The sequence below is a fragment of the Ranitomeya variabilis genome, chromosome 7, assembly GCF_051348905.1.
Source record: "Ranitomeya variabilis isolate aRanVar5 chromosome 7, aRanVar5.hap1, whole genome shotgun sequence".
In the NCBI taxonomy this organism is placed as follows: Eukaryota; Metazoa; Chordata; class Amphibia; order Anura; family Dendrobatidae; genus Ranitomeya; species Ranitomeya variabilis.
In genome coordinates, this window is record NC_135238.1 from 90,178,179 (window position 1) to 90,198,090 (window position 19,912).

General features: G+C 43.6%; 1 protein-coding gene across 4 annotated transcripts in view; it reads right to left on the reverse strand.

Moving 5' to 3' along the window:
• Positions 1-6,482: 6,482 nt before the first annotated feature.
• Positions 6,483-19,912, reverse strand: part of TRA2B (transformer 2 beta homolog) — a 31,088-nt gene continuing 17,658 nt past the window's right edge. For all 4 annotated transcript variants that reach the window (XM_077275408.1, XM_077275410.1, XM_077275411.1 and 1 more), the window contains 4 exons: positions 19,538-19,630; positions 13,848-13,931; positions 13,663-13,736; positions 6,483-8,294 (listed from right to left, as the gene is read on the reverse strand). In XM_077275408.1, the coding sequence (XP_077131523.1) occupies positions 8,284-8,294; positions 13,663-13,736; positions 13,848-13,931; positions 19,538-19,630 (262 nt within the window). In that variant the 3' untranslated portion in view covers positions 6,483-8,283. The remainder of the gene's footprint in view (positions 8,295-13,662; positions 13,737-13,847; positions 13,932-19,537; positions 19,631-19,912) is intronic.

Genomic DNA, 19,912 nt, shown 5'->3' on the forward strand with positions numbered 1-19,912 from the left:
TTTTACACTATAACATGATGCTATAGTGTAAAAAAAAATATATATATATTCAGATGTGTAATAAAAATAAAAAAGAAAATCCTAGAAAAAAAAAAATTGTTCCCATAAATACATTTCTTTATCTAAATATAAAAAAAACAAAACAATAAAAGTACACATATTTAGTATCGCTGCGTCCGTAACGACCCGACCTCTAAAACTGTCCCTAGTTAAAAAAAAGAGGCAAAAAACAACACTTTATTATCCTACCGCAGAACAAGTGGAATAGCATGCGATCAAAAAGACGGATATAAATAACCATGGTACCGCTGAAAACGTCATCTTGGCCCGCAAAAAACGAGCCGCCATACAGCATCATCAGCGAAAAAATAAAAAAGTTATAGCCCTCAGAATAAAGCGATGCAAAATTATTTTTTCTATAAAATAGTTTTTATTGTATAAAAGCACCAAAACATTAAAAAAATGATATAAATGAGGTATCACTGTAATCCTACTGACCCGAAGAATAAAACTGCTTTATCCATTTTACCAAACGCGGAACGGTATAAACACTCCCCCCAAAAGAAATTCATGAATAGCTGGTTTTTGGTCATTCTGCCTCACAAAAATCGGAATAAAAAGCGATCAAAAAATGTCACGTGCCCGAAAATGTTACCAATAAAAACGTCAACTCGTCCCGCAAAAAACAAGACCTCACATGACTGGACCAAAATATGGAAAAATTATCGCTCGCAAAATGTGGTAACGCAAAAAATATTTTTTGCAATAAAAAGCGTCTTTTAGTGTGTGACGGCTGCCAATCATAAAAATCCGCTAGAAAACCAGCGAAAAAATTAAATCAAACCACCCCTTCATTACCCCCTTAGTTAGGGAAAAATTAAATGTATTTATTTCCATTTTTCCATTAGGGTTAGGATTACATTTATGGTTGGGATTAGGGTTAGGGGTGTGGTTAGGGTTGGGATTAGGGTTGTGTTGGGGTTAGGGGTGTGGTTAGGTTAGTTTGGGATTAGGGTTAGGGGTATGGTTTCAGATAGAATTGGGGGTTTCCACTGTTTAGGCACATCAGGGGCTCTCCAAACGCAACATGGCGTCCCATCTCAATTCCAGTCAATTTTGCATTGAAAAGTCAAACGGCGCTCCTTCCCTTCCAAGCTCTGCCATGTGCCCAAACAGTGGTTTACCACCACATATGGGGTATCAGCGTACTCAGGACAAATTGCACAACTTTTGGGGTCCAATTTCTTCTTACCCTTGGAAAAATAAAAAAATTGGGGGTGAAAAGATCATTTTTGTTAAAAAATGATTTTTTATTTTTACGGCTCTGCATTATAAACTTCTGTGAAGCACTTGGTGGGTCAAAGTGCTCAACACACATCTAGATAAGTTCCTTAGGGGGTCTAGTTTCCAAAATGGTGTCACTTGTGGGGGGTTTCAATGTTTAGGCACATCAGGGGCTTTCCAAATGCAACATGGTGTCCCATCTCAATTCCAGACAATTTTGCATTAAAAAAGTGAAATGGCGCTCCTTCCCTTCCGAGCTCTGCCATGCGCCCAAACAGTGGTTTACCCCCACATATGGGGTATCGGCGTACTCAGGATAAATTGTACAACTTTTGGGGTCCAATTTCTCCTGTTACCCTTGGCAAAATAAAACAAATTGGAGCTGAAGTAAATTTTGTGTGAAAAAAAAGTTAAATGTTCATTTAAAAAAAAAAAAAAAAAATTCCAAAAATTCCTGTGAAACACCTGAAGGGTTGATAAACTTCTTGAAGGTGGTTTTGAGAACCTTGAGGGGTGCAGTTTTTAGAATGGTGTCACACTTGGTTATTTTCTATCATATAGACCCCTCAAAATGACTTCAAATGTGATGTGGTCCCTAAAAAAAAAAAAATGGTGTAAAAATGAGAAATTGCTGGTCAACTTTTAACCCTTATAACTCCCTAACAAAAATAAATAAATTGGCTCCAAAATTGTGCTGATGTAAAGTAGACATGTGGGAAATGTTACTTATTAAGTATTTAGTGTGACATCTCTGTGATTTAAGGGCATAAAAATTCAAATTTGGAAAACTGAATTTTTTTTTCCAAATTTCCGTTTTTTTTTCACAAATAAACGCAGGTTATATCAAAGAAATGTTACCACTATCATAAAGTACAATATGTCACGAGAAAACAATGTCAGAATCACCGGGATCCGTTGAAGCGTTCCAGAGTTATAACCTCATAAAGGGGACAGTGGTCAGAATTGTAAAAATTGGCCTGGTCGACGTGCAAACCACCCTTGGTGGTAAAGGGGTTAACTATAGGCATTTTAAAGAAGCTGACGCTAAAGGCTCACATGGAGGACCTGCCAGGACATCAAGGACCAAGTTCAGGCCCCAAGGAGGTAAACACGCAGTGTACAGGGTCACCACGGTCATATGCTGTAATAAACCATGAAACCCATCTATCACAGACAATATTTTAACTATATGGGGCTCCCAAAGCGGATATTTGAACCTTTAATGTGCTAATCGAAAGGCCCAGCTCCCAACCATTCTGCAGAAACACAAGGATTGCAGAAATTACCGTATTTTTCGGACTATAAGACGCACCGTACCATAAGACGCACCCCAAATTTGGGGTGAAAATTGCAGAAAAAAATATTTTTTATAAGATGGGGGTCCGTCTTATTGTCCGAATTTAAGATCTCTTACCTGAGGGCAGGCAGTGGCAGAGCAGGGTCACAGGAGGCATGGTGGTGGCAGAGGTGAGGTGATGCTGAGGTGCGGTGGGCGGAACGGCGTGCACCTGAGCAGGGTCCCATCCTGCTTAGGTGGGCGACGCCATGGCCTGGTGTCCATGGGGAAGTTGCTGTGGCGGCGGCAGATGTGCGGTCACTTCCTCAGGTGGCGGCGGCCAGGGTCTCTTCCACATTTGAGGTGACGCCACAGCAGTAGTGAAGGAGAGCAGCAGAGCTGGGCGAGTCACGGTTTTCCTGGTGGTGGCGGGCTTACCGGCATTGTGGCGGCGACAGAGGTGCGGGGATGATGTGGCGCGGTGAGCTGTATGGCGTGAGCAGGGTCCCGTCCATATTTGAGGTGAATCCGCAGCCCGGTATTGATGGAGAGCAGCAGAGCTGGGTGAGTTACAAATTTTTCCGGTGGCGGCGGCCATCTTGCTGAGGCCGCGCGTGCGCAGATTCACTACTCTGCTTCCCAGGGCTTCAGGAAAATGGCCGCGGGAGGCCGCACGTGCGCAGATGGAGATCGCGGCAGCCATTTTCCTGAAGCCGAGATCTCAATCTGCGAACTCGGCTTCAGGAAAATGGCCACCGCGATCTCCATCTGCGCACGCGCGGCTTCACGCGGCCATTTTCCTGAAGCCCTGGGATGCAGAGTAGTGAATCTGCGCACGCGCGGCCTCAGCAAGATGGCCACCGCCACCGGAAAATACCGTAACTCACCCAGCTCTGCTGCTCTCCATCAATACCGGGCCGCGGATTCACCTCAAATATGGACGGGACCCTGCTCACGCCATACAGCTCACCGCGCCACATCATCCCCGCACCTCTGTCGCCGCCACAATGCCGGTAAGTCTGCGTTCCAACTATAAGATGCACCCCCCATTTTCCTCACAATTTTTTTGGGGAAAAAGTGCGTCTTATAGTCGGAAAAATACGGTAGTACTTCATTAGAGAAGGGCCCGGTATGGAACACAAGGAATTTTCTCCACTCCCTACTGTATATCTTAGTTGTGGATTCCTTTCTACTTTGGAGAAAAGTGTTGATCAGGTTGTCAGAAAAACCCCTTAACTTCAACAGCTAACTCAAGTCCCACGCCGCCAAGTGGAGACCCCTCACCTGAGGATGACGAAATGGACCCTAAGGCACCGTCACACTGGCAGTATTTTACATCAGTATTTGTAAGCTAAAACCAGGAGTGGGTGATAAATGCAGAAGTGGTGCATGTTTCGATTATACTTTTCCTGTTTGTTCCACTCCTGTTTTGGCTTGCAAATACTGATCAAATACTGCTAGTGTGACGGCAGCCCAAGAGGGCAGGCCTGGATCTGATGGGAGGATCCAGGGGTCGGATATGGACATGGCCCTGAGCCATGAAAACCAAGGTCTCTTGGGCCAGAAAGGAATGATGAGGATCACCCTCGCTCCTTCCTCCTATATGATTAATAGTAGCACAATTATTGGAAGAAACGCCTAGGCCAGACTGAACTGCCAAGGGGACAGGAGTGTGTCAACCATCTCCGGATGGTCCGCCTTGTTCAGGGAGGCAAACCTTTGGACCTGTCTGTTGGCTCTGGAAGTGAACATGTCTCTCTAGAAGACCCCAAAAGTCCACCATCTTCCTGAAAATTCGGTGACGGAGAACCCATTCTCCTTGATGTAGAGTATGGCGACTGAGGAAGTCCGCTTTGAGATTGTACAATCCCGATGTGAAGGGCTGAGAGGTACAGGAGAGGAGCTTCAGCCAGGCCAAGGATTTCCACAGCAGTAGACCGTCTTTGACCGAGTTCCACCTTGCTGATTTATATGCGCGACTGATGTGGTATCTCATAGAATCCTCACGATACACCCCCCACAGCTTTGGGAGGAAGTGATGTATCGCATGACTGACTGCCTTTGACTCCCTTAAATTTGAAGAGTCATCAGATTCTTCTATGGACCACTGCCCCTGGGCCAGATCACCCAGATGAGACCCCCCGCATCCATTGGGACTAGCATCAGCAGTCACTATGCTAGAAGGTCTCACGACCCATGGATGATCCTGATCTAACCACCAGGACTGGGAGTTTACTACTTCTAACAGTCATTCTGCTACTGAGGTAAGCTAGCTTGCTGTCATTCTGCCGCACAAAGGATTTCTTGCTGCAGACACCTAGTATGAAATTAAGCCCATTGAACAGTTAGAATACAGGACGTAAGGGACATAACCCTCATATGTCCCTGAGAGATGCTATCAATTGTGGTCCTAACCTTAGTCATTATAATTCGCATCTTTTGCCCTGGGAGGAGACAACCTTTGACTTACTGAATCTAGGTGTAGACCCAGGAAGGAGAGTTACCAGAACCACTCTGGATTTGTCCAGGTTGATTATCCAACCCAACATCTGTAAGGATGAAATTGTTTCAGCAATGCGAACCCTACAGTGGGAGGCAGATTCCCTACACTATCAAGAAATCTTCCAAGTATGGAATAAAAAGTGTGTCCCGCAGACGCAAATAAACCATCACCTCCAATATCAATTTTGTGAAGATACAAGGGGCCATGGAAAGACCAAATGGCATAGCTGTGAACTGGAAATGTCAGACATGACCTCCCATCATGACCTCTGAAGTACTGTTGGAACTCTACATGTATGGCCAGATGGTAATAGGCATCCTTCAAGTCCAGGACATCATCTGGGGAATGAAAGATTAATAGCCGATTTTATAAACTCGATCCTGAAGGTGTGAAATTGAAGGAAGGTATTCAATCTCTTCAAATTAATGATGGTTCTATAAGAACCATCTGGCTTGGTGACCATGAACAAAGGCGAATAAAAATCCCCTTCCCTCCCGGGACCTCTACCAGGACATGTTTAGACAACAGACATTTGGCTTCGCATTCTCAGATTAATTTTTAAAATAATGGTAAATGGAGTCTCATTTCCAGAACCTGAGATAATACAATGGAAACTAACCCCATTTATCCCCTTCACGACCTTGCCCTGTTCCGTTTTCGCATTCTCGTTTTTCACTCCCCTCCTTCCCAGAGCCAAAACTTTATTTTTCCGTCAATATGGCCATGCGAGGGCTTGTTTTTTACAGGACAAATTACACTTTACAACGACATTATTGATTTTAGCATGTTGTGTACTAGAAAACGGGGAAAAATTCCAAGTGCGGTGAAATTGCAAAACAAATGCAATCCCGCACTTGTTTTGTTTGGATTTTTTTGCTAGGTTCACTAAATGCTAGAACTGACCTGCCATTTTGATTCTCCAGGTCATTTCGAGTTCATAGATAATACATAACACACAATTTTCTGTTCATCAGATCGCTCCTATGTAGCTTAATTACAGGCTTGCCATGAGCGCTGACGGCAGGGTGGCGCTCACAGCAGGCCGGCATCAGTAACCATAGAGGTCTCAAGGACCTCTATGGTTACCATCCTGACACATCGCCAACCCCCGATCATGTGACGGGGGTCGGCAATGCGATAGTTTCCGGCCGCGCAGCCGGAAGCGCCGGTTAAATGCCGCTGTCAGCGTTTGACAGCGGCATTTAACTGGTTAATAGCAGCGGGTGAATCGTGATTTCTTCCGCCGCTATTGTGGGCACATGTCAGCTGTTCAAAACAGCTGACATGTCCCGGCTTTGAGGTGGGCTCAGCGCCGGAGCCCACATCAAAGCAGGGGACCCGACCTCCGCAGTAATAGTATGGCGGAGGTCGGGAAGGGGTTAAGAAGTTTCATAACTTAATAAATCTGACAAACCTTAATTAAAAATGAACACTATTCAGAAAACATTTATTTAAAAATTAGCATTACACAAGAAAAGCAACATATGCATTGTGCATTTGTTTAGAGTTGTGCAGAGTCCTAAAACGATAAACTGCCTGGCACACCTAGACAACCCGTGGTTCTTTTATAGCCTTGCAGTTAATTTTCTGGAACAGAATATAAAGCTTTCACACATGCACAACATTGTGAAGCAGAGAACCTTAGACTCAAAAAGCTATAACCCCCGTAGAAGTCACAGGTGAGGCATAAAGAAAATGGCCGAAAGGAAAAATGCATTCACGAAGCCATTGCAGCAAGGGGAGTATTGTCATATTGCAAAAAAGGTAGACTTAGGGCCTGATTTTTCAAGACCAATGCTTTCTATGCCAGTATTGACGCAAGAATGAATCAAGTGCCTTGCACACATTCACCAGGAGGCACATGCATCTTATCGAGTGACTTTATCAAACTTTCATCAAAGCTTTCGTGCCAGAAACCAGTGTAATCGGGAACAGTGCTTTTACACAGTCCTTAGGTCAGCCCAAACTGTTCTAGTCATAAACTTGAATGGGGCAATCCCACCTCAAAAGATCCTATCCTAATATGTAGTAGGTGTAATAATAATAATTATTACCAAATACCTCTAGTTAGAAACGTAGTGTAGTTTTTCTGATTCGTTATGTCTGTCCTCATGTGCAGACCTTTGCAGGACCTTAGGTATCCATGGTTACATCCACTGATTAAAGTGACTTCGCTACTTGCTAGTTGTGACCATGGATATCCAAGGTCCTGCACATGAAGGAAGAGCCATAACAAAAAAAACAAAAAACAAAAAAAAACACCCTACACTACATTTCTAATTGGAGGCATGTGCTAATTTTACTTACTACAATTTTGGATAGGATGTTGGGGTTGGGACTACCTCTTTCACTAACAAGTATCCCTCTGACTATGGCCAAATTATCATGTTGATTGTCAATTTAAGACTGAGAAATGCTAAAGTCATCCTTTATGTGACTTGCGCTGTTCTCCAGCACAGAGCAGCCATCCACTTCTGCTGATGTCATGTCAGAGGGGCAGTTTGTCTTCCTGTTTACAGGGCGGGACTACTGGTGTCTTGCTGATTGACAGCTGGCTCTCCCCTGTTTAACTGGGCAAGTTGGCTGTCAAGCATGATACCAGTAGTCCTGCCCCTGTACAGGGTAAGAGAAACTGCTGCTCTGTTGGCAGGGAGAAGCTGAATCTCTGGAAGGAGCAGTCAATGACCAGCACCAGGTGCAGACAGGTAGTTGCCTTTGTTAGCAACTATATGCTTTTTTTTGTTTTTTTAAGTCCCAGATATCCTCTAATTTGTTGGGTTTTTACTGCTCAACATAGGCCTGCCTCCTTTAAATCTAATTAGAAAAAAAAAATAAAAATAAAATAAAGACTGCATTTTATAGGGGCACTTTTTTGGAGGGGGTGGAAGGTATTTTTTAACAAAATCACAGGGAGGTGGAGGCAGTTTTTTTTTTTTTTTTTTTTTTTTTACAATGGCTGAAGAGGACATTTTAAAAATATATTTTACATTTTATGGAATGAAAAAAAAAGAAAAAAAAAAAAAGTTACAATTAATCTATTTGTTACAATAGAGAAAAAAACAAAACAAAACAAAAGCACAATCAAAACACATGCACATCTGCCAGTTCACAATCTCTACAACAAAATGTCCTTTACTAAATTGTCAAACACATGTTAAGTGTAGGATGTATATCTTCATGTTTGAACACGTCGATTTGATTCAGTCAAGTAGTTCCCACTCTAATAGCGGCCTAGGAGGGGAGAAAAAAACAAAACAGTATTTTAGCAAAAAAATCAAAACAAACCTACTGAACATTATCTTAAGTGACCGAAATTAATAAAAGTTATATAAAAACACATACAGATAAACCAAACGGATTGTATTGTGTTTTGTGACCAACTGAAAAAGCAGGAGATTGAGGAATCTCAGGGGCAGCAGCAAATTTGTTCTAATTACTTAAAATCTGAACAATGAATGAAGTTTAAGTTTGACAGCAGTAAACCAATAAAAAGCACAGTAAACCTTGGACTCCGGCCTCCACTTTGACATGGACTCTGTTACCTATTAGCTGTCACAACAATCAGTTCACTGGTGGTAGTTTGTCATTGCTTCTGATCTAGCAGAGCTCAAGGGCCCGAGCCCATGGTTGAGTGATTTGTAGATTCTGCCACAATGTTTCACAACTGTCAAAAACGGAGCGCAATTAAGGCAGCGTTATTTCTCTATGCAGAAGATTGAGCTATACAATGAGTCCCAGTCTTGACGGGATATGCAAGTGTTGCCTAATCAGGCTAAAAAATTGCTAATGAGCTATGGTGGAATCTGGTGAGATCTCATTAACATGTATTCAAGCTTAACTAACCAAATTGTAATTTTTGATACAACCAAACTCCTCCACTTTAGTCCCCTGCAACTGCACTGGTGGTACCTGCCGGGCTACCATGCAGTGACAACGCTGTGTATAACAAATCAGAAGCCTCAGCTGTCTTATGCAAGTAGAGATAAATGATGCAGGATTCCACAACCTGTAGATTACCTCTGCTATGACAATAGATATGAAAGAATGTGGAGGAACTGAGGTTTTCTCAATTAAAATAAAATAGCAGAACAGCTGCAGTAAAATGGTTTTTGTTCAAAATTAAAAGAAAAAAAAAACAACAAACATCCCTATCACCTGTTAAGTGATGCGAACTGACACAAATGCATCACAAGTTATTGAGCGGTCTATAGCTTATAAAAATAAAAGCTAAATAACGGAAAGCAGCTCCAAAGCAGGAAAGGCCAGTTACATTGCTGTACAGCAAGGCCTCATTCAGACGTTCGACTTGCATGTAAAGTTACGTGCATATATATTTGGACAGACACAACTTTTTCTAATTTTGGTTATAGACATTACCACAATGAATTTTAAACAAAACAATTCAGATGCAGTTGAAGTTCAGACTTTCAGCTTTCATTTGAGTGTATCCACATTAAAATTGGATGAAGGGTTTAGGAGTTTCAGCTCCTTAACATGTGCCACCCTGTTTTTAAAGGGACCAAAAGTAATTGGACAATTGACTCCAAGGCTATTTCATGGACAGGTGAGGGCAATCCCTTCGGTATGTCATTCTCAATTAAGCAGATAAAAGGCCTGGAGTTGATTTGAGGTGTGGTGCTTGCATTTGGAAGGTTTTGCTGTGAAGTAAACATGTGGTCAAAGGAGCTCTCCATGCAGGTGAAACAAGCCATGCTTAAGCTGCAAAAACAGAAAAAACCCATCCGAGAAATTGCTACAATATTAGGAGTGGCAAAATCTACAGTTTGGTACATCCTGAGAAAAGGGAAGCACTGGTGAACTCATCAAGGCAAAAAGACCTGGACGCCCATGGAAGACAACAGTGGTGGATGATCGCAGAATAATCTCCATGGTGAAGAGAAACCCCTTCACAACAGCCAACCAAGTGAACAACACTCTCCAGGAGGTAGGTGTATCAATATCCAAATCTACCATAAAGAGAAGACTGCATGAAAGTAAATACAGAGGGTTCACTGCACGGTGCAAGCCACTCATAAGCATCAAGAATAAAAAGGCTATACTGGACTTTGCTAAAAAACATCTAAAAAAGCCAGCACAGTTCTGGAAGAACATTCTTTGGACAGATGAAACCAAGATCAACCTCTACCAGAATGATGGAAAGAGAAAAGTATGGCGAAGGCGTGGTACAGCTCATGATCCAAAGCATACCACAAAATCTGTAAAACACGGCGGAGGCAGTGTGATGGCTTGGGCATGCATGGCTGCCAGTGGCACTGGGTCACTAGTGTTTATTGATGATGTGACACAGGACAGAAGCAGCCGAATGAATTCTGAGGTATTCAGAGACATACTGCGTGCTCAGATCCAGCCAAATGCAGCCAAACTGATTGGTTGTCGTTTCATACTACAGATGGACAATGACCCAAAACATGAAGCCAAAGCAACCCAGGAGTTTATTAAAGCAAAGAAGTGGAATATTCTTGAATGGCCAAGTCAGTCACCTGATCTCAAGCCAATTGAGCATGCATTTCACTTGTTAAAGACTAAACTTCAGACAGAAAGGCCCACAAACAAACAGCAACTGAAAACCACCGCAGTGAAGGCCTGGCAGAGCATCAAGAAGGAGGAAAAACAGCATCTGGTGATGTCCATGAGTTCAAGACTTCAGGCAGTCATTGCCAACAAAGGGTTTTCAACCAAGTACTAGAAATGAATATTTTATTTAAAATTTAATCTGTCCAATTACTTTTGGTCCCTTTAAAAACAGGGCGGCTCATGTTAAGGAGCTGAAACTCCTAAACCCTTCATCCAATTTTAATGTGGATACCCTCAAATGAAAGCTGAAAGTCTGAACTTCAACTGCATCTGAATTGTTTTGTTTAAAATTCATTGTGGTAATGTCTATAACCAAAATTAGAAAAATGTTGTCTCTGACTAAATATATATGGACACAACCATGTTGTATCCATTCCTTTTTTTAACCACCATTTCTTTCTTATTTATCCATCCATGGAAAACAGATTACCTACGGATGGTAAAAACAGATGGACGACACCAGTATAATTTTTTTTTCACATACATTTGAACACCGACATGTTAATGAGGCCTTCGGTTCACATTGTCCCTGCAGCTTTAATTGACAATTTATCCTTAGGATAGGTCATTAGTATTAATAGGAGCTGAACAGAAGTTGTAAAATTCTCACAGCAGTGACTGGTACACATAAAAACAGCTGAACATTAAAGCTCTTTTTAATGTTTACATCTGATGAGAAAAGTATAGGTACTCACTATAAGGCTATATTCACAAACCCTTGTGCAATGTTACCATCTGAGAAACAGATTATTTTCTTCATTTTGAGTTATTTTTTTAATTTTGAGTTATTTAAAAGGGAACCCGTCACCCCCAAAATCGATGATGAGGTAAGCCCACCGTCATCAGGGGGCTAATCTACAGCATTCTGTAATGCTGTAGATAAGCCCCCGATGTTACCTGAAAGAGGAGAGAAAGAGGTTATAATATACTCACCCAGGGGCGGTCCCGCTCCGATGGGTGTCTCAGGTCCGGTACAGCGACTCCTATCTTCATTCCATGACGTCCTCTTCTGGTCTTCACACCGCGGCTCCAGCGCAGGCGTACTTTGTCTGCCCTGTTGAGGGCAGAGCAAAGTACTGTAGTGCACAGGCGGCGGGCCTCTCTGACCTTTCCGGCGCCTGCGCACTGCAGTACTTTGCTCTGCCCTCAACAGGGCAGACAAAGTACGCCTGCGCCGTAGCCGCGGCGTGAAGACCAGAAGAGGACGTCATGGAATGAAGATGGGAGGCGCTGTACCGGACCTGAGAAGCCCATCGGAGTGGGATCGCCCCTGGGCGAGTATAATCTAATGTCTTTCTCCTCTTTCAGAGGACATCGGCAGCTTATCTACAGCATTACAGAATGCTGTAGATAAGCCCCTGATGACTGTGAGCTTACCTCACCATCGATTTTGGGGGTGACAGGTTCCCTTTAAAACCAGAATCTCCCCCCACAAATTGTTTTATCCATTGCCTTTGCAACAATTAGTAATCATATGGGACACAAGTACACAGTAACATGTTTCATCTCTTTTACGCAGATCCTTACACTTTAATAGGACATGCTCGGAGTCTTAGACCAGGCAGATTTTATTTTTTTTGGGGGGGTTTTTAATGGATGTGTCAATGGACCGAGAGGAAAGGGAAAACTGACAGCACATGGACATGTCACAAACAGCCTCAGCAAAGCTGCATTTAATTTGGCTGAACTATAGAACGACATTTAAGAAAAAAGGTGCAAGAAAAGTATAGTTACCGTATTTTTCTGACTATAGGACGCACCAGACTATAAGGCGCACCCAGGTTTTAGAGGTGGAAAATAGGGAAAAATATTTGAAGCAAAAAAAATGTGGTAAAATATTTAATAACATAAATAACATACTATTATATGTGGTGTTATTATATATAATAGTACGTTATTATGTTGGAAGCTGCGGGACCAGTGTGGTGTCTGTAAAGTACTATATGAAGACACTGGAGGGTGAGTATAAGAATGGGGGCACAGGGCTTATAGTGAAAGCACCACTCCAGCACTGCAAAATAACACTGGCGTGCTGCTTTAAAATCCCATGGGAGAACTATAACTCCCAGCATGTCCTGCAGATCCTATGACATGCTGGGAGTTCTAGTTCACCAAAGGAGTGGCAGAGTGCTTTATTGTGTTTTGTAAAGACTAACCTTTTAATTGTGGGAGCCAGCCTGTGGTGAGGTAAAAGCTGGAGCATCCCATGGCTGCACACAGAGCCCTCTCTCTTGTTGCCTTTCCACAGCGCACACGCAGGACTTAAAAGGAAGCTGCAGATTCTAGGTGGGAGTCTGAAGGACATATGATGATGTCAGAAGAGGGAGGGCTCTGAGCTGCCATGTGATGCTCCAGCCCGCCCACTTCTGACATCACACAGGTCCTCCTTGTGCATCACAGACAGCTCAGCGTCCAGCACAGGCAGATATGCAGCGATCTCCTGGCCCCTGCTGCTGCCTCCTCCCCCGGACACACAGATTCTCCCCAGAATCAGTGCTGGGGAAACTGTGTAGCTGCTTAAGTGCAGTATTCATCTGCTGCTCCCCACTCAGCTGATCGGTGGGCGGGGAGCCGCTAATGAATATTCACTGCACTTAATCAGCGGGGCCATGTGGTTTCCCCAGCAGCTGATTCTGGCAGCGGGGACATCCTGAAGTGGGATATCATTGCGATCCCACTCGCTGCTGCCCCCCTCCCCTCATGCTATATCCGTACTATAAGACGCACCCACACTTTCCTCCCAAATTTGGAGGAAAAAAAGTGTGTCTTATAGTCGGAAAAATACGGTAGTTTTGTCCAGCTGCTGATGTAACGTCTAGTCTAAGCATTTCTGAACCACTTCTTTGGAAATGCCAGTGGTCTGAATGCTTTTTTTAGATTTTTGTAAAGCATTTCAGTGATTTAAAATTAAAAATGGGGCCAATACAGTTCTGTTGCTCAATAGAACACCAATGTGTGACCTTCAGACAGATTGTGTAGTGGAATGAAAAACAGTACAACTTACGTGGAGAATAAGACCGAGACCTGGAGCGAGACCTGTATCCGCCTCTGCTATAATATGGTGAAGGAGACCGCCTTCTGTCAAATTAAAATTACAACGTTAAAAACAGGGCATATAATTAGAGCCATTTAAGAACCACTTTTCTTTTTAGCCTCAATATAGCATAACACGCTAATCAGGCAAATTACCTAGAAAACTGATCCCGGTCCTGGCCTCCACGCCATCCTCCACCACCTCCTCCTCCACCACCACCACCACCACCTCCGCCTCCCCTATAATACAGAATATTAGATACATAAATATGAATGCATGGAAAAAAACGACTTCATAAATTCATCAGGTGCTGCCATTTTGAGACACTAATTAATTTATAGCATCAAATAAAATGCAATGCATATTAAACATGCCATCATACTGCAGCGCTGGTGGCACCACCTGCTGCAGGTGATTTGTTCTTCATCCCCCTTAATATATTCATTATGCAAAATAGGGGGCAGGTCAGTGAGGGATCAGTGACCTGCGAGAAGCCATACTGGTTAATATCTAATTAAAGCACCACAAAGACGACCCCCCCCACCCCCACCCCCCAGAGAATGAGAATCTCATTAACTGAAAAGATTATACAACCACAAGATGAATTTAATCATCCAAAGTATCATTGTAATCAGTATAACGGTGCCAACCTGACACTGTGCCGGGGGTGTATGGTCACCACCCCTGCCTGTAACAGACATAGCTGCTATAGCTTGAGGAGAAATTAACCCCCCTTTCGGTCATTAGACGAACGCAGCTACTGATTGGCGCGATCGATGTGATAGTCAATCGCGCCAATCACGGCACAGCAGCAGTGTGACCGCGCTGTGCCATGCTGGTGACCGGCCTAGGATCAGAGATATGAGCTCCGATCATAGGCTGGTGCCTAGCAACACTGGTGTCACCAAGGCCACCTCTGATTGGTGGGATCGATGTAATCATTCGATCCCAATGACAGGTCACAGCAGCGGTGTGACCGCTCTGTGACCTGTCTCACCTGTCCCTGACCTGCCTGCTCTGCAGTAATCCTCACTAGTTGAGGATTCCTGCAGAGTGGTCACGCTGACAGATCACCTCCTGTGCTGGAAACGGTGGTGCCACAGTAGCCTGTGACAATTCTTGCTAAAGACAGAAGAAAGAAGAGAGACTACAACCGTAAGTGTTGATCACCGATCCCGGCCCAAACTCTTAATCCCCCCCATCCCTTTCCCCCTCCACCCCCACTTTGCGCCGATTCCGTGCCCAAATTTAGCAGCCGCCGAGCGTTGATTGGGTGATGCAGTTCACCGATAAACACTCGTGCTCGCTCTTTTTTCACACCCCCATGCATGCACCCAGCCACCGCATCTAACCCGTGCCTTCCCTTTTCTTTCCCATCCCCATGTGCTCACCCAGCCGCCTGCGTCTAGCCAGTGCCCTTTTTTTTTTTTTTTTACCATCCCCGTTCACACACCCAGCAGCCACCGAACTTTGATAAGTGACACGGTTCACTTATAGCTCTCGTGCCTGCCGTTTTCCTTTTTTTCACATGCCCGTTCGCACATTCAGCAGCCGCCGAACTTTGATAAGTGACGCGGTTCACTTAGAGCTAGGGCCTGCGGTTTTAGACTTCTTTTCACAGGCATTTTTTTCTCCCCATTTGCTTTTTTTCCTTTCAGCTTTTTCAGACAAATCTGCACCAATCACTATCCCCCTACATACACACAGAGTTATAAATAAAGTACACCCACGCACCATATTCACACGAAAAAATGTCCCGCCTGTCCCAACAGCGCTATTCATTGGAGGAGGCATATTCTTTCATTGCCTCCGACACCGATAGCGAGGGAGACGATCCCACATTCCTTTACTCTTCAGATTCTTCCTCCTCTTCATCTTCCTCCTCAGGTCCTGCGGAACCGCCACGCAGACGTCGCAGGACAGAAGCAGCGCCCACCATAGATGAAGATGAAGCAGTGCCCACTCCTGAAGATGAACCAGTGCTCCCCTCTTTGGACCCCGTATGGACCTCGCTCCCCGAAAATTATGAGCCACTGATTCCTGACTTTGTGGCAGCATCAGGAATCAAGTTTGACACCACCGGCCTCACAGAAAGAGACTTTCAAAGTCTTTTTCTCTGAGGATTTTGTTAACCTCATGGTGGAGCAAACTAATTTGTATGCTTGTCAATTTTTGGAGCAAAATACCGGTTCATCATATTCTAACTGGTCTCCTGTAGACGCAGTTGAAATGATGCAGTTTTGGGGCCTGGTCCTTCATATGGGGCTCCTGGAGAAGTCAGAAATTCGGCAATATTGTAGTGTTGATATTTTATACAACACTCCAGTGTTCCGAATGGTCATGGTCCGGACGCGTTTTGAGGCCATCCATACGTTACTGCATTATTCCGATAATGCACAGTGGCCGCACGAGATGACCCCAACTTTGACAGTCTGTTCAAAGTTAGGCCTGTCATCGAACACTTCAACAAAATGTTTGGTGAAATGTACGTGCCCAAAAGGGACATCTGCATGGATGAGTCCTTGGTTCATTTTAGGGGGCGGCTCAGATTCCGTCAGTACCTGTCCAGCAAGAGGGCCAGGTACGGAATCAAACTGTACAAGCTGTGTGAGAGTACCTCAGGGTACACCTACAGCTTTAGAGTCTACGAAGGGAAGGACACCAGGATTGGAACAAGTAATATAGAAGAAATTTTACCATTAACGTTTAGTACAATATGTCACGAGAAAACAATCTCAGAATTGCCAAGATCCGTTGAAGCATTCCGGAGTTATAACCTCATAACAGAACAGTGGTCAGAATTGTAAAAATTGGCCAGGTCATTACCGTGAAAAACAACCCTCGGGGGTAAAGGGGAAAAAGAAAAAAAAAAAAAAAAAGAAGAGAAAAGTTATTAAGCACTAACAGGCAGGTGGTTGCTACCCATTTGCCCGTTGTGCCAGGCACAGGTCTCCGCCAGCGTCAGTAGTTTATTTTCATGTTCACAGGGTGGGATTACAAATGTGACTTGGGTGTAAAGATAGATATTTACATCGAAACCAGAAACTGAATGGGGGAAAACCTCGTTAATGCTGCAGCTTTTCTCAGGGCCATTTCATACATACCGCAGGGTATGTCAAAGCAGTGGGTGGTTTATTGTCCTCCATAAACTTGCAAAGCTCTGTAACCCTTAAATGACCAGGCAATATTTTTTTTCAAAATCTGACTAGTGTCACTTCGTGGCAATCATTCTATATGTTTTAACATATTGCCGATATTTTGAGATTATAGTGTGTCAAGAAAAACACTTTATGATAGTGGTAAAATTAGGCTCATATTTTTCTTTAATAAATGTAGAACACCAGAAATTAACAAATTTAAGCAATTAGCTTTGAATATTTATACCACACCCAAAATGATATTAAACATTTCCCATATGTTTGATGTACGTCACCACAATATGTCAAAAGCTTTTATTTTATAGTGTTAGGAAGATCAGAAGGTTTAAAAGTTTAGTAGCACTTTCCTTTTTTCAAGGAAACTAGTAAAACTTTTTTTTAGTGACCTATTCAGTTCTGAAGAGACTTTGGGAAACCTATTGGAAAAAAACATAAAATTGCTACCATTTTATAAACAGCACCCCTCAATGTATTAAAAAATGTTTTACGGTACTTTGTTAACCCTTCAGTAACGCACAGTGGAATGAAAAATTATAGTTCTGTACAGGCCACTATAGCTGGAAGACTAAGGCCATTACTTGGTTGTGAAATGTCATGGCAATCAGAACCATACAACCATGATCTCAGGGAGCCGCTGTGGTTTAAGAGGAAGCCCCCACACTATAAACCTTCAACATGCCATGGTCATCCGCATTTAAGGGTCAGTGCCAACATGGATCACTGCTGATGCAGCAGGATGGCAGCTATAGTGTACAGGTGATAGTGGGCTGCATTTTCACCTGTGGGGGCAGGGAAGTTGTTATTTTCTTACAGCTTAGGCCAGTGAAAAGGCATATTATTAAAGGGTTAACAGAAAACTGCCTTTTCCCAGCACATATGTAACAAATAAAAAAAACAAAAACAAAAAAAAAGTCCTTTTCCAACAGAAAGCAAAACAATAAGGTGCTTCACCCAGATGGCAATTCAGGTCCTACTTCAGACTCATTCACTGGTGACTCCGAAACACATTTGAGCTAGACTAGTGAGGTCACAAAATGGCCACTGTCCATAGCAACCAGTGATACTTGCAATTTGGTACACGACCTGTGCAGTCTCCTCTCAGATGCTGGCTTCTCGCTCTCCAGCTCCAACAACCTGCTCTGCTCCGCTTCCCCAGCTGACTGACCAGCGAATGCACACATTAGAGCTAGCTAACCAGGCGACAGAAACAGAACCTCTAGTGGTAGGTTTTAACACTGTCCTACAATACTCACATCCAATTATAAGAGGGTGATAACACTTATGCAAGCACATTTTAGTGTGATTGAAATTTTTTAGGTGAAAATTAGTTTGTTTCTTTATGGACTTGTACAGATATAGGGACACTAAGGCTATGTGCACACTTTGCGGGGTCCTCTGCGGGTTCTCCCGCAGCGGATTTGATAAATCTGCAGGGCAAAACCGCTGCGGTTATCCCTGCAGATTTATCGCGGTTTGTTCCTATACTATTGATGCTGCATATGCAGCAATATGCAGCATCAATAGTAATGTTAAAAATAAAAAATGGTTATACTCACCCTCTGACGTCCCGATCTCCTCTGCGCTGCACACGGCGGTCTGGTTCCAAAGATGCTGTGCGAGAAGGACCTTCGTGACACGTCACGGTCATGTGACCGCGACGTCACCGCAGGTCCTGCTCGCACAGCAACCCTAAGACCGGACGGCAGCGTGCAGAACTGAGAGGTGAGTGAGTATATCATTATTTTTTATTTTAATTCTTTTTTTTTTTTTTTTTTTACACACAAATGGTTCTCAGGTCCTGGAGGAGAGTCTCCTCTCCTCCACCCCGGGTACCATCTGCACATTATCCGCTTACTTCCCGCATCGTGGGCACAGCCCCATGCGGGAAGTAAGCGGATCAATGCATTCCTATGTGTGCAGAATTGCAGCGATTCTGCACAAAGAAGTGACATGCTGCGGAATGTAAACCGCTGAGTTTCTGCGCGGTTTTTCCTGCAGCATGTGCACAACGGATTGCGGTTTCCATGTAAACGCAATGGAAACTGCTGCGGACCCACAGCTGCAGAAACGCTGCGGATCCGCGGTAAAACCCAAAAAGTGTGAACATGGCCTAAAGGTGAAAAGAGTTCTGAAGTGATTTTTCTAGGCTAGAGTTCTTTACAAGACAAAAAACTGTCATTTTGTCAGGGGCGTGTAGATAGCGAGATTTAGGCCGGGATCACGCACAGCGAGATACGGCCGAGTCTCGCAGGTTAAAACCAAGCTCTGGCACTCCAGAACGGAGCGTGCGGCCGCATAGCAATACATGGAGCTGCACGCTCTGCTCTGGAGTGCCGGTGCCAGAGCTTGGTTTTAACCTGCGAGACTCGGCCGTATCTCGTTATGTGTGATCCCGGCCTTACAGTGTTACCAGCATCATTTGGAGCAAGCTTAGCACCTGCCGAGCTTGTTCCATATACCTCCGCTACGACTTAGCCTACTCCCACCCCTTAACGTACTACTAACTGACTGTAGATCAGATGCCAGTCATTAAGTGCCATGGTAAATGCAGATACCGGCATCTAAGCCAATGGAAGCAGGAGGCTCCCACTGTTAACACCAATGCTTTAGCTCACAAGTTTTTTTTTTCTGTGGAAAGGGAGCAGTTTATACAAGCCAAACTAAAAATGGTACAATTCTCACTTTACCTGTAAGATGAACGGCTATAGTATTCGCGATCGTCATATCCTCCACGTTCATAACCTCGCTCGTAGTAGTCTCTTCGGCGTGAACTTCCACTACTTTTGAAATTAAAGCGAACAGAGAGGGAAAGTGAACAATCTCAATCCAACAGCACATTACGTCAACATTAGATGTGAAAAAATATTCTTAGCTTTTACAATTTGGCAAAGCCTATGTATATGCCATAGGGTGAGAAGAGAAGATTAATATGAAAGATTTAATTAGTTCTGTAAACTTTATAATAAGGGCATTGGCTACTTTCTAAAACTAAAACAGAACATTATCAACATTTTGCCAGTATGCTTTTCCGTTTCGCAATGAAAGTTTTGTCGCCATTTTGA